The 27,562-nt window shown below is 46.0% G+C and overlaps 2 protein-coding genes across 2 annotated transcripts in view; both read left to right on the top strand.

Annotated features, from left to right (window-relative positions):
• The window catches only part of LOC142257479 (uncharacterized), a 345,860-nt gene that overhangs the window by 27,375 nt on the left and 290,923 nt on the right, over window positions 1-27,562 (top strand). The gene's annotated exons all lie outside the window — the stretch shown is intronic.
• LOC142303588 (uncharacterized) lies at window positions 14,291-26,130 on the top strand. The gene is made up of 4 exons (XM_075345098.1): window positions 14,291-14,368; window positions 19,645-19,747; window positions 23,354-23,676; window positions 23,975-26,130. Exons 1-4 carry the CDS (start codon window positions 14,291-14,293, stop codon window positions 25,148-25,150), a joined length of 1,680 nt encoding a protein of 559 aa, XP_075201213.1. The 3' UTR covers window positions 25,151-26,130.

Below are 27,562 nucleotides of genomic sequence, written 5' to 3'. Positions count from 1 at the left end.
AGGGATCATTCAACAAGTGAAAAATCAAAGTGCACCACCCGATATAATTAATTTAACACAAGATGAAGTACGCCTACGTCTGAGTAAATTAAACATTGACAAATCCCCAGGGCCAGATGGCATTCATCCACGAATATTGAGGGACTTGAGCTCCGTAATCGACAGACCGCTGTATCTCATCTTTTTAGACTCACTTGTAACAGGGTTGGTGCCTCAGGATTGGAGGATTGCTGATGTGGTACCGATATTTAAGAAAGGTAAGAGGGTAGATCCAGGCAACTACCGTCCAGTAAGCCTGACATCAGTAGTATGCAAAGTTTTTGAGGGCAATTTAAGGGATGACATGCAAAAATATATTGCAGAAAATAATATGATAACTGACAAACAGCATGGATTCATGAAAGATAAGTCGTGTCTAACCAGCCTGTTGGGGTTCTATGAGGGGGTAAGTTCAAACCTGGATATTGGTAATGCAGCTGATGTGATTTATTTGGACTTTGCAAAGGCATTTGATACTGTACCACATAATAGCCTTATACTAAAGCTCCAGAAGCAAGGACTAGGGGACACAATATGCAACTGGGTAAGGAATTGGCTAAAAGATAGGAAACAAAGAGTAGTCATAAATGGAACATTCTCTAAATGGGCTGTAGTCAGCAGTGGGGTGCCGCAGGGATCTGTGCTTGGACCGATTCTTTTTAATGTCTTTATTAATGACCTTGTGGATGGGATTGATAGTACAGTGTCAGTCTTTGCCGATGACACCAAACTATGTAGGATATTAAAAACTGACCTGGATAGTACAATATTACAAAAAGATCTGGATAAGATGTCAGAATGGGCAGATACTTGGCAAATGAGATTTAATGTTGATAAATGTAAAGTAATGCACCTAGGACGGAGTAATCCTATAGCTGCGTATACAATAAATGGAAGTAAGTTCGGGACTACAGAACAGGAGAAGGACTTGGGTATTCTCATTACAAATAAGCTGAGCAGCAGCACTCAATGTCAAGCAGCAGCTGCTAAAGCAAACAAGATTTTAGGGTGTATAAAAAGAGAGATTAGATCCCGTGATCCCAACGTATTGTTACCCCTCTATAAATCACTTGTAAGGCCACATCTGGAATACGGGATCCAGTTTTGGGCTCCACATTTTAAAAAGGACATTCAGAAGTTAGAGTCAGTTCAAAGGCGGGCAACTAGACTATTACAAGGAATGGAGGCCGCCCGTATGATGAGAGGTTGAAAAAGTTAGATATGTTTAGCTTAGAAAAAAAGACGTCTCAGAGGAGATCTCATTTATATGTATAAATACATGTGTGGTCAATATAAAGGACTGGCACATGACTTATTTCTTCCAAAGACAGTACTAAGGACCAGGGGGCACTCACTGCGAGTGGAAGAAAAGCGATTCCGACAGCTAAATAGGAAATGGTTCTTTACAGTTAGAGCAGTCAGACTGTGGAATGCCGACCACAAGAGGTAGTAATGGCAGATACTATAACAGCTTTTATATCAGGGCTGGATGATTTCCAGTACACAAAACATTGTTGGTTATAAATGACTTAGTGACTAAATGTAGAACTGGTGGAGAAAGGTTAAACTAGATGGACCTAGGTCTTTTTTCAACCTAAGTAACTGTGTAATTAACTGTAGCAAAATAGAAGCTAAGCTGTGATTGGTTGCTATTGGCAGCCTGATAAATCTCCAGGCAACATAAATCCCTCCCCCTGACAGTATATATTAGCTCACACATACACATAATAGACAGGTCATGTGACTGACAGCTGCCTTATTTCCTATATGGTACATTTGTTGTTCTTGTAGTTTAGCTGCTTATTAATCAGATTTTTATTTTTGAAGGATAATACCAGACTTGTGTGTGTTTTAGGGCGATTATGTGGCGAGGTTGGTGTATGTGTGGTGAGATGTGTGCTGAGGGTGGTATATGTGTTCAAGCACGTGGTAGTGTGTGGCGCATTATGTGTGTGTTCATATCCCCGAGTGTGGTGAGTATCCCATGTCGGGGCCCCACCTTAGCAACTGTACGGTATATACTCTTTGGCGCCATCGCTCTCATTCTTTAAATCCCCCTTGTTCACATATGGCAGCTGTCAATTTGCCCCCAACACTTTTTCCCCATTATGTAGATAGGGGCAAAATTGATTGGTAAATTGGAACGCGCGGGGTTAAAATTTCGCCTCACAACATAGCACCCGGCGCTGCCCGGGATAGTTACTGTCTCTCTGTTTCTCTTCCACTGTCTGTGTCTCTGTCTGTCTGTGTCTCTGTCTGTCTGTCTCTGTCTCTGTGTCTGTCTCTGTGTCTGTCTCTGTGTCTGTCTCTGTGTCTGTCTCTGTGTCTGTCTCTGTGTCTCTGTCTCTGTGTCTCTGTCTCTGTGTCTCTGTCTCTGTGTCTCTGTCTCTCTGTCTCTCTGTCTCTCTGTCTCTGTGTCTCTGTGTCTCTGTCTCTGTGTCTCTGTGTCTCTGTCTCTGTGTCTCTGTCTCTGTGTCTCTGTCTCTGTGTCTCTGTCTGTGTGTCTCTGTCTGTGTGTCTCTGTCTGTGTGTCTGTGTCTCTGGCTGCATTGTGACACGCCAACATTCCATATAAGGGCGTGGCTTATATATGGAACGTCTTCTGAAGTTCTGGCTGCGCTGTGGCTCCCAGCTCCATTCGCTTTAATGGAGGCAGGTTTTTTGGTGAATAACTGTAAAGTGCGGAGTTAAAATTTCCCCTCAAAACATAGCCTATGACGCTCTCGGGGTCCAGAAGTGTGAGTGTGCAAAATTTTGTGGCTGTAGCTGCGACTGTGCAGATGCCAATCCCGGACAGACTCATTCATTCATTCATTCATTCATTCATACATACATTCAGCTTTATATATTAGATTAGTAAAAATTCTAAAATCACTTCAAAATCACTGAAGTAGATAAATCCCCGCCCGGACGGCAGATGCCTCTGAGAGCTACAGGGATTAAGTACGGTGATAGACACCATTATTATTAATCTTCACAGCCTCCATAATAACAGGGTCTGTCCCGCATGACTGGTGCCAGCAAATGTGGGGTTAATATTCACAAAGGTAATTACTGCAAAGATCTGCAATCACATCAGATATTCACCAATTCCTCATTTACCCCAACATGTTCCTGCAGCAAAAAGAGGAAACAAATGTAGCATTAACCCTTTACTATTATCCTCTAAACACCAACACAGACTTATACAGTGCAACCGTGAGAGAGGGGCTACTAGCCAGTGTGCACTGCATTCCCTGACCAACCGGCCCTTAGGAGTACAAAAGTAGAGTGTGTGTGTGTGTGTGTGTGTGTGTGTGTGTGTATATATATATATATATATATATATATATATATATATAATATATGTATGTATGTATGTATGTGTATATGTATATATATGTGTGTATATGTATGTGTATATGTATGTGTATATATATGTGTGTATGTGTATATGTATGTGTATATGTATGTATATATATGTTTGTATATGTGTATATGTATGTGTATATATGTGTATATATGTGTGTATATATATGTATGCGGAGTACAGGGGTGGTGGAGCCAAGCGGTGTAATGTGTGCAGGGGGCAGAGGCGAGCGGTGGGTATGTGTCGGCTGGGTTGCCGATGTGGGCTCCCGGGGTTGCAGCACTCACCGGGGAGTCGGGGCTCCGTGTGGGTGCGGGGAAAAGTGTCGGGTGTCGGCCTGTAGTTCGTGCTGTTCAGTTAGCTGAGCGCAAGCTCTTTAGTGCACGCAGTGTGGCGACGGTTGTCACTGTAATTACGTCATTTTGGAGCAAGACAGGCTAAAAGTTTGGACACACCTTCTCATTCAGAGTTTTCTTTATTTTCATGACTCTGAAAATTGTAGATTCACATTGAAGGCATCAAAACAATGAATTAACACATGTGGAATGAAATACTTAACAAAAAAGTGTGAAACAACTGAAAATATGTCTTATACTAGGAGGTGGCCCGATTCTACGCATCGGGTATTCTAGAATTTACGTATTGTGTAGTTCATGTATGATTTTTGTTATATATATAGATAGATATATATAGATGTTGTTGTGTGTAGTTACCAAGTGTTGGTGTAGGCGCTGTACATGTTCTGGGTGTTGTCTGGGTGTAGCGGGGGGTGAGAGCGGTGTTGTATGTGTGTTGCGTTGTTTGTGGAGCGCTGTGTGTCTGTCGCGTTGTGTGTGTGTGTGTGTGTGTTGCGCGGTTTGTGTGGGTGTGTTTTGGGGGGAGGTATGTTTTGTGCAATGTGTGTGTTGTGCGGTATGTGCGTATATTTATGTATGCCGCGGTGTTTGTGTATTGGGTGTTGTGTGTGTGTGCAGCGTTGTCTGTGTGTGTGGGTGTCTGTGTATGGTGGTGTTTGTGGTTCCCTGTGTGTGTGTGTGTGTTGGGGGGAGGTTTGCACCTCCCATCGTGCTCCATCCCCTATGCTGCGCATTCCCCATCGTGCTCCATCCCCCATGCTGCGCACCCCCCCATCGTGCTCCATCCCCCATGCTGCGCACTCCCCATCGTGCTCCATCCTCCATGCTGCGCACTCCCCATCGTGCTACATCCCCCATGCTGCGCACCCCCCATCGTGCTACATCCCCCATGCTGCGCACTCCCCATCGTGCTACATCACCCATGCTGCGCACTCCCCATCGTGCTACATCCCCCATGCTGCGCACCCCCCATCGTGCTACATCCCCCATCGTGCTACATCCCCCATGCTGCGCACTCCCCATCGTGCTACATCCCCCATGCTGCGCACCCGCCATCGTGCTCCGCCATGCTGCGCACTCCCCATTGTGCTACATCCCCCATGCTGCGCACTCCCCATCGTGCTACATCCCCCATGCTGCGCACTCCCCATCGTGCTACATCCCCCATGCTGCGCACTCCCCATCGTGCTACATCCCCCATGCTGCACACTCCCCATCGTGCTACATCCCCCATGCTGCGCACCCCATCGTGCTACATCCCCCATGCTGCGCACCCCCCATCGTGCTACATCCCCCATGCTATAATAGTTCTCCTATTATACTCAGAGAGGAGTATAATAGGAGGACTGTAATAGGAGGAGTAGTCCTGGGGGGAGAGGAGTATAATGCCGGCTCCCTGCACATGTGTACCGGGAGTCGGTGTACGCTGTTAACTATGATACACATCGGGTAACCAAGGGACCTTAGTTACCCGATGTGTATAATGGTTACCAGCGTTCACGGGCTCCGTCAAGATCCCAGCATCACAAGGTTATGTCTGGCGCTGCTGGGATCGTGACGGAGCCGGTGTAGAAGCAAGCGATATCCCAGGATGTTGTGAGTGTGTGGATGTGATGTGTGAGGTGTGTGTGAGAGTGAGTGTGATCTGATGTGTGTGTGTGTGTGTGTACTCACCTAGGAGTCGGAGCTCCGTGTCAGTTGGGCCAGAGCGAGCGTGCATTGCGTGAGGGGGGCGGGGCCTGCAGAGAGCCGGGGCGAGAGGCCAATCTGTGTGGGGGGGCGGGGCCATGGCGAGCCCAGCGGCCAATCAGCTTTGTGTCACCGTAAGGACACAATTTTGGAGCATGACAGACAGACAGACAGACAGAATAAGGCAATTATATATATAGATTCTAGGTTCTTCAAAGTAGCCACCTTTTGGTTTGATTAGTGCTTTGCACTTTCTTGGCATTCTCTTGAGCTTCAAGAGGTAGTCACCGGAAATGGTTTTCCAACAGTCTTGAAGGAGTTCCCAGAGATGCTTAGCTTTTGTTGGCCCTTTTGCCTCCACTCTGCGGTCCAGCTCACCCCAAACCATCTCAATTGGGTTCAGGTCTGGTGACTGTGGAGACCAGGTCATCTGGTGTAACACCCCATCACTCTCCTTCTTAGTCAAATAGCACTTACACAGCCTGGAGGTATGTTTGGGGTTATTGCCCTGTTGAAAAATAAATGATGGTCCAATTAAACGCAAACTGGATGGAATAGCATGCCGCTGCAAGATGCTGTGGTAGCCATGCTGGTTCAGTATGCCTTCAATTTTGAATAAATCCCCAACAGTGTCAGCAGCAAAGCACCCCCACACCATCACACCTACATGCTTCACGGTGGGAACCAGGCATGTGGAGTTCATCCGTTCACCTTTTCTACAAAGACACGGTGGTTGGATCCAAAGATCTCCAATTTGGATTCATCAGACCAAAGCACAGATTTCCACTGGTCTAATATCCATTCCCTGTGTTCTTTAGCCCAAACAAGTCTCTTCTGCTTGTTGCCTGTCCTTAGCAGTGGTTTCCTAGCAGCTATTTTACCATGAAGGCCTGCTGCACAAAGTCTCCTCTTAACAGTTGATGTAGCGATGTCTGCTGCTAGAACTCTGTGGCATTGACCTGGTCTCTAATCTGAGCTGCTGTTAACCTGCGATTTGTGAGGCTGGTGACTCAGATAAACTTATCCTCCGCAGCAGAGGTGACTCTTGGTCTTCCTTTCCTGTGGCAGTCCTCATGTCAGTTTCTTTGTAGCGTTTGATGATTTTTGCCACTGCACTTGGGGGCACTTTCAAAGTTGTCCCAATTTTTCAGACTGACTGACCTTCATTTTTTAAAGTAATGATGGACACTCGTTTTTCTTAACTTAGCTGCTTTTTTTCTTGCCATAATACAAATTCTATCAGCTGTGTATCCACCAGACTAATGCACAACACAACTGATGGTCCCAACCCCATTTATAAGGCAAGAAATCCCACTTATTAAACCTGACAGGGCACACCTGTGAAGGGAAAATCATTTCCGGTGACTACCTCTTGAAGCTCATCAAGAGAATGCCAAGAGTGTGCAAAGCAGTAATCAAAGCAAAAGGTGGCTACTTTGAAGAACCTAGAATATAAGACACATTCTCAGTTGTTTCACACTTTTTTGTTAAGTATTTCATTCCACATGTGTTACTTCATAGTTTTGATGCCTTCAATGTGCATCTACAATTTTCAGAGTCATGAAAATAAAGAAAACTCTTTGAATGAGAAGGTGTGTTCAAACTTTTGGTCTGTTTTTTTATATAATATAAATAAATAAATTTAAAAAAAAAAATATATATATATATATATAAATATATATATATATATATATAATATACATATATATAATAACATTTTGTTCAAATCTTCCTCCTGATAACCCCTCGCTCCACGTGTTATGCCGTTCCTTACAATCAGGGGTTCTGGTCACTATAACACCAGAGACGTAAATTCATATTTTCATTCTCCATTTAATAACAGCGGGTCTCAGAAATGACGAGGTAGTGACCCTAACAGTTATATTCTTCTGTACGCCTTTCTTTTGGGGAAAACAACAATTTTATATGTGATCCCAGATCTTTCATCTATGGGGTGTAGCGGGGTGGGGGTCTCCCAGGACGACAAAGAGGCAGTGACTCAAAACAGTCCGATCCAAACGGCTTTATTGTCCTCGCTGTACAGGTAAAGTCATCCGGAACACAGCCGGGTTACTCACAGTCCATACGGTTCCCCGTCACACAGGCACTGCTTGCCGTAGGAGACTGTCTTACTATACTCCGTTTTGCTATTCCCGGGGGTCCACAGACCTGAGTTTATAGTTCCACACAGGCCTGAACTCTCCTCAGCTTCCTGCTCTGCGGCTTACAAAACAGGCTCTTCCCCACCCAGGCCTTTACAAAGAGCTTTTAAACGAGAACTGTGGCCATGAGCCACCTGCATAACCCGGCCTGGAGGTTACTGGACTGACCACTATGTAGGGCTCTAATATGTTTCTGTACGCATTCTGGGAGATACGTACCGTCCGTCACATATCAATGGCCCCGCTATCTCACATACCCCCTCCGCTCAAACCCGAGGGGATGAACGGACGCTCCCAAACAGGCCGCCCGAGACAGGGCATCGGCATTGCCCTGGGATGAACCGGCCCGATGTTCTACCGTAAAACTGAAATTCTGAAGGGACAGGAACCAGCGGGTGACCCGGGCATTCCGTTCCTTCGCATTTCTCATCCAGACGAGGGGCGCGTGGTCCGTTACCAACCGAAACTGTCGCCCGAGCAAATAATAGCGCAGGGACTCCAAGGCCCATTTAATAGCCAAGCACTCCTTCTCCACTACGCTATAATTCTTTTCTGCCGGGGTAAGTTTCCGGTTCAAATAGGTAACTGGATGCTCAGTTCCGTTTACCTCTTGCGAGAGTACGGCACCCAGACCCACCTCGGAGGCATCTGTTTGCACCAGGAAGGTGTTACCGAAATCAGGGCTAATGAGGACCGGTTGACCACACAAGGCAGTCTTCATGGACTGAAACGCTTCCTCAGCCTGAGGGGTCCAGCGTACCATAGCCGCCTTCTTCCCCTTCAACAGATCGGTCAAAGCTGCTGTTCTCCCGGCAAAGTCCGGTATAAACCGCCGGTAATACCCGACAATGCCGAGGAACGCTCTCACCTGTTGTGGACACTGGTCTGGGCCACTTTTGGATTGCCTCTATTTTATTTACTTGAGGCTTGATCACCCCGAGGCCAATCACGTACCCCAAATAGCGGGCTTCCTCCTGACTGATTGCACATTTTTTTGGGTTTGCGGTCAACCCTGCCGCCCGCAGGGAGTTAACGACGGCCTGGACCTGGGACAAGTGGGTCTGCCAATCGGTACTGAAGATGATGATGTCATCTAGATAGGCGGATGCGTACTTCTGATGGGGTTCCAACACTATGTCCATCAGTCTTTGGAAAGTAGCCGAGGCTCCATGTAAACCAAAAGGCAAGACAACATAGTGATAGAGCCCCTCTGGTGTAATAAAGGCCGTTTTTACCTTGGCTGACTCTGTCAGCGGCACCTGCCAATAGCCTTTGGTAAGGTCAAGCGTCGTGAAATATTGAGCCTTTCCCAACCGTTCAATAAGTTCGTCCACCCGGGGCATAGGGTAAAGGTCGAACTTGGAAACTTCATTCAATCTCCGGAAGTCATTGCAGAAACGTAGCGACCCGTCGGGTTTTGGAATCAGCACAATGGGACTAGCCCAGTCACTCTTTGATTCCTCAATCACCCCTAGGGTAAGCATCTGTTTCACCTCTGCTGCAATGGCTTGTCTCCGGGCCTCGGGCACCTGGTACGGTTTCATACGCACCTTTACCCGAGGCTCGGTGACAATGTCATGTTGGATAACCGAAGTACGGCCGGGTACCTCGGAAAACACATCCGAGTTCTGCTGTACTAACTTCCGAACTTCCCAACGCTGCGGCTTAGTGAGGGTGTCGCCTAAGTGTACCCCCCCCTTCGGTTCCCAGGATGGGCGGCACTACAGGTTCCCCACAGGGCCCCACCGGTGTTAATCCCGTCACCATACAGTCACGGTCTTTCCAGGCTTTAAGCAAGTTAACATGATACAATTGTTCCAGCTTCCTCCTCCCCGGCTGGTATATTCGGTAATTCACCTCCCCCACCTTTTCCCGAACCTCATACGGCCCCTGCCATTTGGCCAACAGTTTACTTTCGGCAGTGGGCACCAAAACCAAGACCCGATCCCCTACATTAAAAGATCTGATGGTGACTCGTGTGTTATAAGTGCGCCCTTGTGCCCTTGTTAAATGTTCTTTTACAATAGGCAAAACCGCTGCGATGCAGTCCTGCATTAGAGCCACATTTTCAATCACACTTTTATATGGAGTGGGCTCCTGTTCCCATGTTTCCTTGGCTACGTCCAGCAAGCCCCTAGGGTGTCTGCCATAAAGCAACTTGAATGGCGAAAAACCCGTGGATGCCTGCGGCACCTCTCGGAGTGCAAACATAAGATAGGGCAACAGCATGTCCCAGTCCCTCCCGTCCTTGGCAACCACTTTTTTAAGCATGGACTTAAGGGTTTTGTTGCACCGCTCTACCAGCCCATCGGTTTGCGGATGGTACACCGATGTGCGCAGGTGCTTTATTTTCAACAGTTTACATAATTCTTTTGTCACCTTGGACATAAACGGGGTCCTCTGGTCAGTAAGGATCTCCTTTGGTAACCCAAGACGACAAAACATGGCAAATAACTCCCGAGCAATAAGCTTCGCGGAGGTATGGCGCAGCAGAATGGCCTCTGGATAGCGTGTGGCGTAATCCACAACCACCAAAATGTGTTGGTGACCGCGTGCGGATTTTACCAGGGGCCCTACCAGGTCCATTGCAATCCGTTCAAAAGGTTCCTCTATAATTGGAAGAGGCACCAATGGACTCCGGAAACTCGCAATGGGCGAGGTCAGTTGTCAGTCCGGGCAGGATTCACAGAATTTCCGTACATCTGCGTACACTCCCGGCCAAAATAACCTCTGTAAAATACGCTCTTGTGTCTTGGTAACCCCTAAGTGCCCCCCGAGGGGGTGTGTGTGAGCCATGTTAAGCACTGCCTGACGATGGGCTTGTGGCACGACCAGTTGCTCTACTATCTCTTCCCTGCTTTTGTCTATTCGGTAGAGTAAATCATTATAAACCGCCATGCGGGGAAAGACAACTTCTGCCCCTGGTTGTTGGGCCACCCCATTCACCTCTTTTACATTCTCCCACGCCTGGGAGAGGGTAGGATCCCTTAGCTGGGCCGTCCCGAAGTCCTCCCGGGACGTTTCCAGCTCCGGGATCGCTACAGTCTCTTCACTTTCTCCTGCCAAAACCTCTAGTGGACCCCTGTCAGGTTCTAACCCCTGTCCCAAGGTCAGCGATCCCTACAGCAGGTATCCCCGACTCGGGATCATCGGGTTCCGCACCCAGATTCATTTTTGCCTGGGAAAAGGTATTATTTCTCTCCCACAGGTACCAAAACAACGGAAAATCCCTTCCCATCACTACCCCGTATGGTAGAGTTTTCACAACTCCTACTACATGCGTCACGTCTCCACACGGAGTGGAGAGGCATACCTCTGCTGTTGGATATTTGCGGAGCTCACCATGTATACACACAATCCCAACCTCCCTCTCCGTGGACTCCGACCCCGAAATCAGCGACCCATGAACGAGGGTCACTATACTGCCCGAGTCCAAAAGGGCCTCTGCCCGATGTCCATTTACATACACATGACAGAGAGGAGGTTCAAGAATAGGGCGTGCAGCATACACCGTATTAGCATACATAGACATTCGGCATGTGTACCCACAATCCATGGACTCCGTAATCAACGGGCAATAAGCGGCGATATGGCCGGGCCCTTGACATCTCCAGCACTTCATAGCGGTGGCCCCACCAGTTTTTGTTACTATTCTTGGGGGGACTAGTCTTTTGCCACTCTGTGTGGGTTGCCCCCTCGATATTGGCTTGGTTTTTGTTGTTCACCAGCGCCGTACGTGTCTCTCTGCCAGGGTCCTGTGGCCGCCGGGCCTGACGCACTGGGGCAGAGTCTCGTATAAAGTCCTGTGTGGCGGTATATCGCTCAACTAAACTCACCACCTGGTCCAGGTTACCCGGGTCTCCTTGCCCCACCCAACGTTGAATAGCGACTGGCAGAGTCCGCACCAACCGGTCGACCACCACCCTTTCCACCATCTGGGCTGGAGACAACACCTCCGGCTGTAACCACTTTTTAACCAGTTAAGTCATATGCCTGAGATCTGGCTGGACAGGTCTCCACATAGGCCCATGAAAACACTCGCTGAGCCCTCACGTAGATATTGTCCCCCAGACGTGCAAGGATCTCACCTTTCAATTTCTTGTAGTCCAGGGCATCCTCCTGGCTGAGGTCGAAGTAGGCTTTCTGGGCGTCCCCTATCAGGAACGGAGCCACCACTTCCGCCCACTGGCCTGCCGGCAGTTTTTCCTGCTCCGCTGTGCACTCAAAAACCGTAAGGAAAACCTCCACGTCATTCTCCAGGCTTAGTTTCCGCAGGGCAGAGCGAACCCTGTCCCGGGGCACCCGTCGGTCGGAGTCAGTTGCTGCCGGTGTCTCACGCAGGGCCGCAATCTGCTGCCGTAACAATGCATTCGCCTCTTGTTGTTGTCGCTGGGTCTCCTGATGCTGCCGCTGGGATTCCTGGTGCTGCTGCTGGAACAGACCCAATTGCTCCTGTTGCTTTTGCTGAATTGTTACCAACTGCTGCAGAAGCTCCTCCATGTTATCAGCCGGTTTATACTGTAGCGTAGCCGGCCTAATTATGGACATGCAGAGCCGTCACAGACTTCAGCTGGTGCAGCGGTGGGGTATGCCTCAATGCTCCATGCCCGCATTCTCCACCATAATGTAGCGGGGTAGGGGTCCCCCAGGACGACAGAGGCAGTGACCCAAAACAGTCCGATCCAAACAGCTTTATTGTCCTCGCTGTACAGGTAAAGTCATCCGGAACACAGCCGGGTTACTCAGTCCATACGGTTCCCCGTCACACAGGCACTGCTTGCCGTAGGAGACTGTCTTGCTATACTCCGTTTTGCTATTCCCGGGGATCCACAGACCTGTGTTATAGTTCCACGCAGGCCTGAACTCTCCTCAGTTTCCTGCTCTGCAGCTTATAAAACAGGCTCTGCCACACCCAGGCCTTTACAAAGAGCTTTTAAACGAGAACTGTGGCCATGAGCCACCTGCATAACCCGGCCTGGAGGTTACTGGACTGGCCACTATGTAGGGCTCTATTATGTTTCTGTACGCATTCTGGGAGATACGTACCGTCCGTCACATATCAATGGCCCCGCTATCTCACAGGGGTTAATACCACTTATACTTAATACTCCCAACAATCACGTGTAAGAGAAGGATCATAGAGACCTATTAGTAGGTATTGACACTATCTCAGGTTTATAAGAATTATCCCTGATTTACTGGAGACAAAAAAAAACACCAAAATTACAGCATCACAGAGGGGAAAAGAAAAACCCTTCATAAAACCCCAATAGTAACATATGCCATATGCCAAGTCTCCCCCATCAATGTAGATTCATATGGTCGGGTCATTCACAGTGGAAGCACAGCGGCAAATCAATTACAGGTGTAGAGCTCTTGCCCTGCAATATTACTAGACCTGACCCTGTGTGCCCCAGACTCCTGCCCTAACCAGCGCAGCACCACGCTCTGCACATGGGGGAGAGAGAGTGACAGACCCCGCTCTACACATGGGGGAGAGAGCGACAGACCCTGCACTACACATGGGGGAGAGAGCGACAGACCCCGCACTACACATGGAGGAGAGAGAGCGACAGACCCCGCACTACACATGGAGGAGAGAGAGCGACAGACCCCGCACTACACATGAGGGAGAGAGAGCGAGAGACCCCGCTCTACACATGGGGAGAGAGCGAGAGACCCCGCTCTACACATGAGGGAGAGAGAGCGAGAGACCCCGCACTACACATGGAGGGGAGAGAGAGCGACAGACCCCGCACTACACATGGGGGGGAGAGAGAGCGACAGACCCCGCACTACACATGGGGGGGGGGAGAGAGAGCGACAGACCCCGCACTACACATGGGGGGAGAGAGAGCGACAGACCCCGCACTACACATGGGGGGGAGAGAGATCGACAGACCCCGCACTACACATGGAGGAGAGAGAGCGGCAGACCCCGCACTACACATGGAGGAGAGAGAGCGACAGACCCCGCACTGCACATGAGGGAGAGAGAGCGACAGACCCCGCACTACACATGAGGGAAAGAGAGCGACAGACCCCGCACTACACATGGGGGAGAGAGAGCGACAGACCCCGCACTACACATGGGGGAGAGAGAGCGACAGACCCCGCACTACACATGGAGGAGAGAGAGCGTCAGACCCCGCACTACACATGAGGGAGAGAGAGCGACAGACCCAGCACTACACATGGAGGAGAGAGAGAGCGTCAGACCCCACACTACACATGGGGGAGAGAGAGCGACAGACCCCGCACTACACATGGAGGAGAGAGAGAGCGTCAGACCCCGCACTACACATGGGGCAGAGAGAGCGACAGACCCCGCACTACACATGGAGGAGAGAGAGAGCGTCAGACCCCGCACTACACATGGAGGAGAGAGAGCGACACACAGTATATGAGTAACTCCTCTAAAAACCGGACAATTTTAAGACCAAGAATAAGTGTTTGAGTCGCCCGATCTGCTGCACAATCTTCTCCTCAGATCAGATGCAGTTGGCGCCGACAGTAAAAAAAGGGAAGACTACATCTACACTTTTATCTTTTCAAATAATTTCCCCTTATTATCTTTAGTTATTTTTATTTTTTTTTGTGTTTTTAGTTGATTTTTCTCAACATCATCTCATCCTCTTTACAATAAAAGATCTTCTGTTGTTTTCTTTTGATTTTTCCTGATTGACCTATAAAAGATGATTAAGGACAAAGACCAAATTATGGAGAAGATATTAAACCTGAGTCTGGAGATAATCTTCTATCTTACTGGAGAGGTGAGAGGTTCTGATGTCATCACATTACATCATTATCTATGGGAATAACAGAGGATATGACCGGGGGGTGATGGACTCTTGAAATGTCTGTAGTGATATTATTAATGTCTCCACACTCAGGATTACACAGTAGTGAAGACCTCTAGTGATCGCTGTCAGGCCCCTGTGTGTGAAGGACGGGGAGGAACCCTGAGCCCAATCCCGGGGCCTCCACCTCACCCCCGGATACATGAGGACATCAATGACCAGAAGATCCTAGAACTCACCAACAAGATGCTTGAGCTGCTGACTGGAGAGGTGACACTGCTGGGACATTATACAGGACGGCACTGGAGGATTCTGGGTGATGACGGTATCATTGTGTTGTCAGGTTCCTATAAGGTGTCAGGACGTCACTGTCTATTTCTCCATGGAGGAGTGGGAGTATCTAGAAGGACACAAGGAGCGGTACAAGGAGGTGATGATGGAGGAGCCCCAGCCCCGCACATCACCAGGTAATAGACAGGACTGAATACACCCATAGTTACATAGTTACTTAGGTTGAAAAAAGACCTAGGTCCATCTAGTTCAACCTTCCTCCACCAGTTCTACATTTAGTCACTAAGTCATTTATAACCAACAATGTTTTGTGTACTGAGGAAATCATCCAGCCCTTTTTTAAAAGCTGTTATAGTATATGCCATTACTACCTCTTGTGGTAGTGTATTCCACAGTCTGACCACTCTAACTGTAAAGAACCCTTTCCTATTTAGGTGTCGGAATCGCTTTTCTTCCACTCGCAGTGAGTGCCCCCTGGTCCTTAGTATTGTCTTTGGAAGAAATAAGTCATGTGCCAGTCCTTTATATTGACCACACATGTATTTATACATATAAATGAGATCTCCTCTGAGACGTCTTTTTTCTAAGCTAAACATATCTAACTTTTTCAACCTGCCATCATATGGGAGGCCTCCATTCCTTGTAATAGTCTAGTTGCCCGCCTTTGAACTGACTCTAACTTCTGAATGTCCTTTTTAAAATGTGGAGCCCAAAACTGGATCCCGTATTCCAGATGTGGCCTTACAAGTGATTTATAGAGGGGTAACAATACGTTGGGATCACGGGATCTAATCTCTCTTTTTATACACCCTAAAATCTTGTTTGCTTTAGCAGCTGCTGCTTGACATTGAGTGCTGCTGCTCAGCTTATTTGTAATGAGAATACCCAAGTCCTTCTCCTGTTCTGTAGTCCCGAGTTTACTTCCATTTAATGTATACGCAGCTATAGGATTACTCCGTCCTAGGTGCATTACTTTACATTTATCAACATTAAATCTCATTTGCCAAGTATCTGCCCATTCTGACATCTTATCCAGATCTTTTTGTAATATTGTACTATCCAGGTCAGTTTTTAATATCCTACATAGTTTGGTGTCATCGGCAAAGACTGACACTGTACTATCAATCCCATCCACAAGGTCATTAATAAAGAGAGTAAAAAGAATCGGTCCAAGCACAGATCCCTGCGGCACCCCACTGCTGACTATAGCCCATTTAGAGAATGTACCATTTATGACTACTCTTTGTTTCCTATCTTTTAGCCAATTCCTTACCCAGTTGCATATTGTGTCCCCTAGTCCTTGCTTCTGGAGCTTTAGTATAAGGCTATTATGTGGTACAGTATCAAATGCCTTTGCAAAGTCCAAATAAATCACATCAGCTGCATTACCAATATCCAGGTTTGAACTTACCCCCTCATAGAACCCCAACAGGTTGGTTAGACACGACTTATCTTTCATGAATCCATGCTGTTTGTCAGTTATCATATTATTTTCTGCAATATATTTTTGCATGTCATCCCTTAAAATGCCCTCAAAAACTTTGCATACTACTGATGTCAGGCTTACTGGACGGTAGTTGCCTGGATCTACCCTCTTACCTTTCTTAAATATCGGTACCACATCAGCAATCCTCCAATCCTGAGGCACCAACCCCGTTACAAGTGAGTCTAAAAAGATGAGATACAGCGGTCTGTCGATTACGGAGCTCAATTCCCTCAATATTCGTGGATGAATGCCATCTGGCCCTGGGGATTTGTCAATGTTTAATTTACTCAGACGTAGGCGTACTTCATCTTGTGTTAAATTAATTATATCGGGTGGTGGACTTTGATTTTTCACTTGTTGAATGATCCCTGGTACAGTCAGTTCCTTGGTGAATACAGATGAGAAATGCCTATTTAATATCTCAGTCTTTTGTTTGTCCTCTATAACTAACTTGTTATTATATTTTAGGGGGCCGATACTATCCTTTATTTTCCTTTTGGCATTAATGTATTTATAAAAGATTTTGGGATTTATTTTAATGTCATTGGCGATTTTTGTTTCAGTAGCTAGTTTTGCTTGTTTGATTTCTTTTTTGCATTGCCTATTGATATCTTTATACTCCTGCAATGCTATTTCTGTATTCTCAGCCTTTAAGATTTTAAACGCCCTTTGTTTTTGTTTTATTATACTTTGTACAGTCTTATTTATCCATAGTGGTTTCTTTTTATTCCTGGACATTTTATTACCAGAGGGTATACGTTTTTTACAGGACTCTAGTAGTATATCCTTAAACTTACCCCATTTATGTTCAGTATCCCCAGTTACCATGACTCTGTCCCAATCTACACATTTAAGCTCTTCCCTTAATTTGTTGAAATCAGCTTTCCTAAAATTCCAGGTTTTAGCATTCCCCCTTTGAAATGTTCTATTGAATATTATGTCGAAGCTTACCATATTATGATCGCTGGTGCCCAAGTGCTCCCGGACCTGTAGATCTGAAATTGTATCCGGTCTATTTGACAGGACCAGATCTAGCAAATTATCTCCCCTGGTCGGTTCACCTACCATCTGAGAGAGGAAGTGGTCTTGAATGGTAGATAAGAACTTACAGCTTTTAGCAGAACCAGAAGATTCTATGTCCCACTGTATGTCTGGATAGTTGAAATCCCCCATAATAAGAACCCGATTATTATTATTAGCTGCCTTTTCAATTTGTTCCAGCATTTCACCCTCTATTTGTTCAGGTATGTTAGGAGGCTTATAGCAAACTCCAATTAGCATTTTTCCATTATTCCCCTCCCCATGTACATTTACCCATACTGACTCTACATTGTTGCTGTTCCCCTCAATGTCATCATACAACACAGGTTTTAGGTTAGATTTGATAAATATACACACCCCACCACCTTTTTGGCCTTTCCTGTCCTTCCTAAATGTACTATAACCCTGTATGTTTGTCACCCAGTCATGGCTTTCATCCAGCCAGGTTTCCGTAATGCCCACCACATCATAATCCATGGTTGACATAAGACTCTCCAATTCATTCATTTTGTTTGCAAGACTTCTTGCATTTGCCAGTAGACATTTAATCCTATTAACACCTTTATTACTCCTAGCCTCCCTATGTTCCTTGTATGTCCCATCCCCCCCTAATCCTTCATTGACCCCTACCGTTTCCCTGTCTCTATCTGCTCTATCTATCCCCTTATTTGCTCCACTACCCTCCCTCCCCCCCGATCCTAGTTTAAAAGCTCCTCCATCTGTCTGACCATTTTCTCCCCCAGCACAGCTGCACCTTCCCCATTGAGGTGCAGCCCGTCCCTACCGTAGAGCCTGTAGCCGACTGAGAAGTCGGCCCAGTTCTCCATGAACCCGAACCCTTCCTTCCTGCACCAATTTCTAAGCCACATATTTATCTCCCTAAGCTCCCGCTGTCTTTCTAGTGACGCTCGTGGCACCGGTAGTATTTCTGAAAACACCACCTTGGAGGTCCTGGACTTCAGCTTCTCTCCTAGTTCCCTGTAATCATTTTTAAGGACCTTCCACCTGCCTCTAACTTTGTCATTAGTACCAATGTGCACCATGACCGCTGGGTTTTCCCCAGCCCCACCCAGCAATCTGTCTATCCGATCCACAATATGCCGAACCCGAGCACCCGGCAGACAACACACTGTTCGGCATTCACGGTCTCGGCGACAGATGACCCTGTCTGTCCGCCTAATTATAGAGTCCCCTACCACCAACATCTGTCTGGGCTTTGCTGCACTCCTATTTCCCTCCTTCCTACAGCAGTTGTTTTCCTGGTTGCTAGGAGCAACATCCTGCTGTAGTGACCCTAGTCCAGGCCCTTCATTCCTAATATCAGCCAAACAGGCATATTTACTAGGTTGTGCCAGGTCAGGACTAGGCTCCCTGACACTTTTCCCCCTACCTCTTCTTCTAACTGTTACCCAGCTACCTACCTCTGGGTCCTGATCTTCCCCACTTCCACCCTCCTCCATATCACTGGCCCCAGCCAGAGAAAGCTCAGTGAGCTCTAAACTCCTCTCCAGGTTTGCAATGCCACTGAGTGTTGCAAGCTGCTTATTTAGATCAGTTACCTTGGCTTCCAAATACGCAACATGCTTGCATCGAGTGCAGACATATTCACCCTCGAACGGCTGCTCAAGGCATGCATACATCTGACAAGATACACACCTGGTAGCATTGTCCATGGAGCACCTATCAAATGGGGATCAACAGTAAAGTAGAAAAACAAAGAGAAAAAAACTAAAGAAACCCAATGGGAAACGTATAAGGATAAATTCAAACTATGTTCTTGTGTCAAACTATGTAATTGTGTTGAAACTATGCACTTATCTTAAATTCAGCACTTTACTTCAGTTCAGCACCTCGCTAGTACTGGCTGGTTTATATAGATGTAGAATGACTATCAGAAGCTGCTGGAAGCTTCTAGAAACAGGTGTGACTAATCCTACTAATTAAATCACAAGACTAACTTTTTTTTTTTTTTTTTTTTCCCTTTTCACAGAATCACAAACAGACACACAATTCCCTAATGAAATTCAACAATTACAGTTATCACCACTATGTAATTGTGTTGAAACTATGCACTTATCTTAAATTCAGCACTTTACTTCAGTTCAGCACCTCGGTCTATAATTATCGGTATGTAATAATGATGTCCGTCCTGTCTGTGTCTCCTGCAGGTCTCTCCAGTACGAGGACGACCCCAGAGAGATGTCCCGCTCCTCCTCCACAGGATCCTCAGGTAGATGGAGATCTCCCCTATGAGGTGTAGACGGCTGTGACCTCCTTGTGTTCAGTCTTGTTTTCTCCTCCAGTATTAGATGTTTTATACTTGTGTAATGAGAGCGGTGGAGACGGCAGGATCACAGCTGACCACAGACCTCACATGTCCGGATCTTATCTCCATTATTCCCAGGGACTTTTACAATATTTTGTTTTGCAGCTTTTGGATCTGGATAAAGATATGAACAGTATTAGTTCTTCACAGATAAATGTGAGGGGCGATCAGCGGAGTAAAGAGGAGATTCCAACAGATCACTGCCCCGGTGAGTACAGACCACCCAATAACGCACACAAGTCACACGTTCCTATTTTTCCGCTCTTTGCTGTGTCAGTTTCTCCAGCGGTATATTAACCCTTTATGTAAAATACACATGAAATGTGACTGAATCTGTGATCCCGGTGCAGGTGATAACACGGGATGTGCAGTTATGTTATAGAGGAGAAATACAGCTGGACATGAATTCTGCCGATGTGAGCGAGGACGAGATCCAGCTCTTTCCTATTATCCGCTGTCAGGGCTGATGAGGGGTTTCTCCAGTTTAGGGACTAAAGGGCCATTTACATGCTGCGACATCGCTTACGATATATCGTCTGGGTCACGTCGTTATTGACGCACATCCGGCGCCGTTAGTGACATCGCAGCATGTGACACCCAGGAGCGATGTTCAACGATCGCAAAAACATAAAAAATCGTGGATCGTTGACACGTCGTTCTTTACCAAATATCGTTGCTGCTGCAGATATGATGTTGTTCGTCATTCCTGCGGCACTACGCATCGCTATGTGTGACACCGCAGGAGCGACAAACATGTCCTTACCTGCGTCCTTTGGCAATGAGGAAGGAAGGAGGTGGGTGGCATGTTTCGGCCGCTCATCTCCGCCCCTCCTTTGCTATTGGCCGGCTGCCGTGTGATGTTGCTGTGACGCCGCACGAACCGCCCCTTAGAAAGGAGGCTGATCGCCGGCCAGAGTGACGTCGCAGGGCAGGTAAGTCCGTGTGACGGGTGTTAGCGATGTTGTGCGCCACGGGCAGCGATTTGCCCGTGACGCACAACCGACGGGGGCGGGTACGCTCGCTAGCAATATCGATACAGATATCGCAGCGTGTAAAGTGCCCTTAAGAATCCATTATCTTATTACACTCATGTCAGTGTGTGACAGATGCAGAACATGGAGCCATAAAATTAGGGTCCAGTGTGTTTTAAAAAAGAATTTAGGGGGCATGACCTGGCTATGGAGGAGTGAGGATACGCGGTGTCTGAGCTCCTGCCACTGAACCAAATATCAGCAGATGCACGCAGCCTACAGAGCCAGAAAGCAGACTATGACCCGGAGGAGAAGGGGCAGAACGCAAGGGTGCAACACCGGGTACTCTCAGCACTTTTTCCCCTGGCTCGAACTCCCAGAAGCCTCCAAAGGACTCCTAAAATGGCCTTGGCTCATACCTGTGCACCAGCAGCTGCGGTTACGTAGGGGGAGCCTCCTACACGGCTGACAACATACATCTGAGCCGAGTCCGGCTGCTCGGTATGTCCACGCATGGGGATCCAACGGCCAGCCGGCGGTGCAGAAGGTGTGTGGGTGGTGCAACATGGACAGCGGGACCCCAAGGCCTTTGGATACAAGGCGGATCGCTCTTCTCCAACGCGGTCAGATGGTCGCACAGTGGCCCTGGATGGCGACTCTCACATGGTCTCAGAGGGCCAGAGCCTACACAACAGGGGGATCCTTCCTGATGGGAGACAGAGCTTGGGGCAGGGGACCCCCCCTATAGTGGTGTTCCCGGGAATGCTGGGCCATTAGTGCACTGCGTGGACCCACAGGGGTCCTGGTTAAACTTAATGAGTTGCACACACGCTCAACTGCCATTCCCACCAGGGAGGATATAGAGGCCTATATTGCTGGGCTAAAACTGGCATACCGCACAGAACTGTCCGCCATGAGTGGGGAGGTGGAGAGGGTCGATGCCTGGAGTCAGCTACACACGGTGAAAATCCAGTGCCTTGAAGACTCCTCACAAGCCCAGAGTGCCATATTGGAGCAACATTCCCGCCAATTACAGTACATGGTGGAGGCTATGTGTGGGAACCCTGGGCTTCAGGCGCCACAGGGTATTACACCACTTTTATGGGGTAATATTTATCCCGGGTCAGGAGGGGGTTAACTGCCGTTGTCTTCACAAAACACACACAAAACAATAATGGTGCTTTCCACAGTGGGGTGGACTAGGGAGAAATACAGTTAGCCATCACGAAGCATGGGACTTTTCCAGTCGCTAGGACAACTACTGGGGGCAGCACCACATGGGGTAGAAATGCACTAGAACAGAACCTTCCTGGGCTCAGCTTGGGTAACACCTAGCACTGACAACTGGAGTTTGTGTTTCTCTCTCTTCATGGGCCTGTGGCTTGGAGTAGGAGGCTCGGCCCGGGTTCTGGATAGCAACTGAGAGACACTTCACTAACAGACTTTCACGGGCACCAGCGGGCAAGCAGTCTGTAAATATGCCCGTTCGGTGTTTGGTCCTGTGGGTGGGTGCTTGTTTGGCTGGCTGTATATTTTCATTTCCATGTCAAGTCCTGGATTACGGATACTTGAATGCTAGCCTGGGAAAAACGTCTGACAATGTTGCTGATACGGTAGTGCTTGTGAATGTGCAATGTCTGGTGCCTGGCAGGTGTAATCTGTGCCTGGACAGGGGATTAGCAAGAATGTAGCGCTTTGCACTTTCTTCCTCCCTCTCCACCTGGTCCACATGCAAAGCTGCTTCTTTAATTGGGAACATGAAGCATTTGAGGAGGCACCAAAGAAGGATGGTTATGCTGATTATGGCTTCATCATCACCCCATCTTCGTTGTTTCCTCAAGTTTTTTTAGAAAGTCACAGATTTCAGACATCCATGTTCATGAGTCAGTTTTTATGCATGGGGGCTGACCGGAATACCTCATGTTGGAGCTGGTATTATAAAGTGCGATGGAATATATTTGCCGCTATATAAATAAAAAATTAAGCTGTATATGGTATTTAACTAATGCCTTCTGTTGGCCAGAAAGCCTTGCCAAGTACATGTGCAATGTGGAGTTCCAGCGTGGTCACGTCACACAGCTGTCGCTGAGCTGCCACTTGCAACTGCTGCTGAAGCCCTGTCAGACAAGTGGCAGCTGGAGTGGATTGGTGGAAATGGGCGCACACACACAGCGTACCTTCACAAATAGTTCTGGCAAATTGGGCTCGTTTTTCATAAACTGCTGAACCACGAAGTTGATCACGTGGCTCAGGCATGGTACATGTACGAGCTTCCTAAGCTTCAGAGCCACCACCAGGTTACAGACACGTTAACACACACACGACCATGACTGGTTGTTGGTTCGGATGGCAAGAGACACAGATCTGTCTCTTCTATTAGACCTCTCAACAACTCTGCTGCAGTGTGCGATTTATCATCTAAAGATAGTCATTTAAACAGAGCCTGTTGCTGATTCACCAAGGCAGTGCTTCCAGCTTGGGACTAATGGGGAGGGTAATTCAGACCAGGATGAATGTAACTAGAGGAAGGACCCTCCAAAATTTCTGGTAGAGGGCCACCTGTGGGCCTTCCCAAATGTATAAAAGAGGGCCTTTCAAAATGTATGAGTGAGGGCCCTCCAACCATTATGGTTAAGGATCGCATGTTGAGTCTGTGGGTATGGTGGGAAAAGGAGCAGCAGGAGAACCCCCCCATCCCCCCCCACCCCCCCAAAAAAAGAAAAAAAAAAAGATCCACAGATGCCATCTTGTGCGCAGTGTGTCTGGAGTTAGTGTAGGGGCAGCTTGTGTTGTTGGTCATTAAAGGGGCAAATGTTAAAAAATCTGTTTTATTCTTTTCACAGAAGATTGTGGCATTATACAGAATACATATGAAGAGCAAGTAATTGTCCCAGATCTACCCTCAGTCCTTCACACCCAGGATCCGTCATCTGCTGCTTCTAAACAATGTCTGGATTCACTGCAAAATGTTCAGCAAAATAAAAGCCACAGAAGGGGTGTTAAACAACAAAGAGCTCAGACAGGGGAGAAGCTGTATTCATGTAATCAATGTAGAAAGTGTTTTACCCAAAAGTCAGCTCTAATTTCACACAAAATAATTCACAAAGGAAAACCATTTTCATGCCCAGAATGTGGAAAATGTTTTAGTGTGAAATCACAGCTTGAAGTTCATCTAAAATCTCACACAGGGGAGAAGCCATTTTCTTGTTCAGAATGTGGGAAATGTTTTAGATCGAAATCATCCCTTAATATGCATATAAAAATTCACACAGGGGAGAAGCCATTTTCTTGTTCAGAATGTGGGAAATGTTTTATATGGAAATCACAGCTTGATGGCCATATAAAATTTCACACAGGGGATAAGCCATTTTCTTGTTTAGAATGTGGGAAATGTTTTATTAAGAAATCACAGCTTGATAAACATATAAAAACTCACACAGGTGAGAAGCCATTTTCTTGTTCAGAATGTGGGAGGTGTTTTATTTGGAAATCACAGCTTGATAGCCATAAAAAAAACTCACACAGGGGAGAAGCCATTTTCTTGTTCAGAATGTGGGAAATGTTTTAGTTCGAAATTATCCCTTAATATGCATATAAAAATTCACACAGGGGAAAAGCTATTTTCTTGTTCAGAATGTGGGAAATGTTTTATGTGGAAATCACAATTTCATGACCATAAAAAAACTCACATGGGGGACAAGCCATTTTCTTGTTCAGAATGTGGGAAATGTTTTAGTTGGAAATCACAGCTTGATAGCCATATAAAATCTCACACAGGGGAGAAGCCATTTTCTTGTTCAGAATGTGGGAAATGTTTTAGTTCGAAATCATACCTTAATATGCATATAAAAATTCACACAGGGGAGAAGCCATTTTCTTGTTCAGAATGTGGGAAATGTTTTCGTTGGAAATCACAGCTTGATAGCCATATAAAATCTCACACAGGGGAGAAGCCATTTTCTTGTTCAGAATGTGGGAAATGTTTTAATTTGAAATCATCCCTTAATATGCATATAAAAATTCACACAGGGGAGAAGCTATTTTCTTGTTCAGAATGTGGGAAATGTTTTAGTTTGAAATCATCCCTTAATATGCATATAAAAATTCACACAGGGGAGAAGCTATTTTCTTGTTCAGAATGTGGGAAATGTTTTAGTTGGAAATCACAGCTTGATCGCCATATAAAATCTCACACAGGGGAGAAGCCATTTTCTTGTTCAGAATGTGGGAAATGTTTTAGTTCGAAATCATCCCTTAATATGCATATAAAAACTCACACAGGGGAGAAGCTATTTTCTTGTTCAGAATGTGGGAAATGTTTTATTCGGAAATCAGATCTTAACCAGCATATAAAATCTCACACAGGGGAGAAGCCGTTTTCATGTTTTGAATGTGGGAAATGTTGTCGTTTGAAATCACATCTTTATGACCATATAAAAATTCACACCGGGGAGAAGCCATTTTCATGTCCAGAATGTGGGAAATGTTTTATTCAGAAATCACAGCTTGCTATGCATATAAAAACTCACACGGGGGAGAAGCCATTTTCATGTTCAGAATGTGGGAAATGCTTTGCTTGCAGATTCACTCTTGTTACACACATGAAAATTCACACAAGGGTAAAAGACATGTTTGTTTAAAATGTGGGAAATATTATAGCAGTAAATCAACTCTTGCTAAGCTTAGATCAGTACATTGTAAAACTGTAAAGGGGAAAAAAGCGCAATAGGGTCTTACCCGGTATGAGGGTGGACAAACAAGACAAAGAAGCACTCACCTGGTGAGGTTGGGCCAGTCACAACCCCTTATGATAGCCTGTGAGTGCCCGGTGGTTTAGCTGCAGCCCCGGGAGAGGAATTTTGTATCACACAGGTAGAAGAGAAGACCGGGTTTATGCCGCGCTAAAAACCACTGATGCGTGTAAATTAAAAGATTTCCTTTTTATTGGACAGTTCCTACGCGTTTCAGAGACATCCGTCTCCTTCCTCAGGAAAAGAAATCATATTACAGCAAGGCCGCTTGGACCTATATATAAGGAGCAAACAGCCATGTATGCATTAAGGACTGCCTGTATGACTCAGAGCTGATGACTCAGAGCCACATGGTAAAGAAGAAGAAAAAAAAAAAAAAGGAAGAGAAGAAAAAGAAAAAAAAGGGAAGATGGAACGATCATGAATAACAGAAAAAAGTGTCTGAAACAGCATGATCCCTAGAAACATGGATAATTCCAACAAAGGGAATACTGAAAAAATAAATAAATGAATGAATAAAGACATGAAAACACTTGTTCCTCGTGTTATTTAATAAAGTCAGGGGGGAAGAGATGTGAGGGATGTGTTTAAGATGGTGTGGGAACCTATGGAGTATAGGTTAATTTATTGGTGTTTAGTCCTCTACTCTACATGGGGATACAGAGATTTAGAGTGAAAATTCAAAACAATGTGTAAAAAAGTATATATATAGAACTATATATGGGGATACAGCGATCGTGAGTGAATATCCAGAGGGACGTGAAAAAAATCTTTTTATATTTATTTATTTATATATAAAACTATAAAGAATGAGGAATAGAACTGCAAGGGCACTGCGATTGAAAATTATTTTGATTAAAAAATTTTATAATGTCTGACAATGACAAAAAAAGCGGGCTCAGTGAGGAAACCACTAAAAAGAGGGGGGGGGGGCATTTATATATAAAAATGACATCCAGGGATTTTTACTTTCTAATGCTTAGTATGCATTCTATTTTTGTAAAGGAGACATGCTCCGGTAATAAGTGAGTGCAGAAAAAAAAAAAAAAAAAACAGAAACTAGGGCACCTGCACAATAGAGGTGATACAAGTTCAAGGAAACAAGGGGTGACACTAGAGTTCACTACCGTGCAAACCAGATACAATGCGCTTGCGCTAGAAAAACAGACAGGGAGGTTTTGTCAATCTAGCGGCAATGAGTGCAGAAAGACAGCAAAAAAAAGGGTGTACCAGATGCATATAGCAGTCATTTGCATGAAGAATAAGACTATGATGGAGGAACATAGGGGACAAATACAGAAACGCAATAGAAATAAATAATAAATGGTAAAACAATAAGACTATACTTATTGTAGATATATATAGGACAGTGTCAATATAAAAATACATACAATATTAATTCAATAAAACACAATAAATGAGTAAAAAGTTTGTTAGCACTAGATATAAAAACAACGGCCAAGCCACTATATAAAACCAGATAAAAGGGTACTTCATAACTGATGGGGGATAAAAACGAATTAATAAAACAAGTCAGTGACCTCATTTAGACCAAAGGGTTTTAATGTATTTAGTTTGTTGATCCAAAAGGTCTCCTTTCTGCTAAGGGTTTCCATTCTATTGGGGGCATTTGGGGCTATCTGCTCTATTGGTGTAATATTAAAAACCATCCCCTTATTGTGTTTCAGAGCGCAATGCTTAGAGAGTCCGTGTAGCATATAGCCTATCTTCACATTGTGCCTATGTGAATTTAGCCTATTGTGGAGGGCCTGACTCGTCCTTCCTACATATTGTTTTCCGCACACACAGTCTACTAAATATATAACAAAGTCCGACTGGCATGTTAACCGACTTTTGATGGGGAAATTTTCTGAGCCCCCCTGAGAGCAGAAAGTGGTCCTTTTGTGGCAAATACTTTTACAGCAGAGACAATTTTTGAGACCGCATCTATAGGAGCCAATTATGGTAGCTGTTTTTTTCATCAGCAGAGGTGCTTTTAACCTGCTGGGAGCTATAATATTCTTGATGGTCGGCGCCCTTCTAAAAGTAACCCCTGGGCGAGCAGGTAACATATTTCTAAGGATGGGGTCACTTAGTAATATCCCCCAGTGTCTGGAAAAAATATTTCTAATGGTTACATTGTCACTGCTGTAAGTAGTGATGAAGTTAGCAGAAAAATCGCCCTTTCCAGCAGCATTAATAATCCCTCTTGTACCTGAGATAGATGCGGTCTTTTTGGGTTTCAGCATGTCTGTTTGTTTCAATTTGGCTGTTTCTAGGTAAGCTTTTTTCATCAAAGAC

Source organism: Anomaloglossus baeobatrachus, chromosome 1 (genome assembly GCF_048569485.1).
Source record: "Anomaloglossus baeobatrachus isolate aAnoBae1 chromosome 1, aAnoBae1.hap1, whole genome shotgun sequence".
Classification (NCBI taxonomy): Eukaryota; Metazoa; Chordata; class Amphibia; order Anura; family Aromobatidae; genus Anomaloglossus; species Anomaloglossus baeobatrachus.
The sequence above is the reverse complement of the archived record's forward strand: the minus strand, read 5'-3'. Positions and strand labels throughout refer to the sequence as shown.

Bases quoted from the DNA above. Each gene is read 5' to 3' on its own strand.
- LOC142303588 (XM_075345098.1), top strand. From the start codon at position 14,291: ATGATTAAGGACAAAGACCAAATTATGGAGAAGATATTAAACCTGAGT. The intron at 14,369-19,644 runs GTGAGAGGTTCT...TTTGTTTTGCAG, and splicing joins TCTTCTATCTTACTGGAGAG to CTTTTGGATCTGGATAAAGA. The intron at 23,677-23,974 runs GTTCATCTAAAA...TTTCTTGTTCAG, and splicing joins GTGTGAAATCACAGCTTGAA to AATGTGGGAGGTGTTTTATT.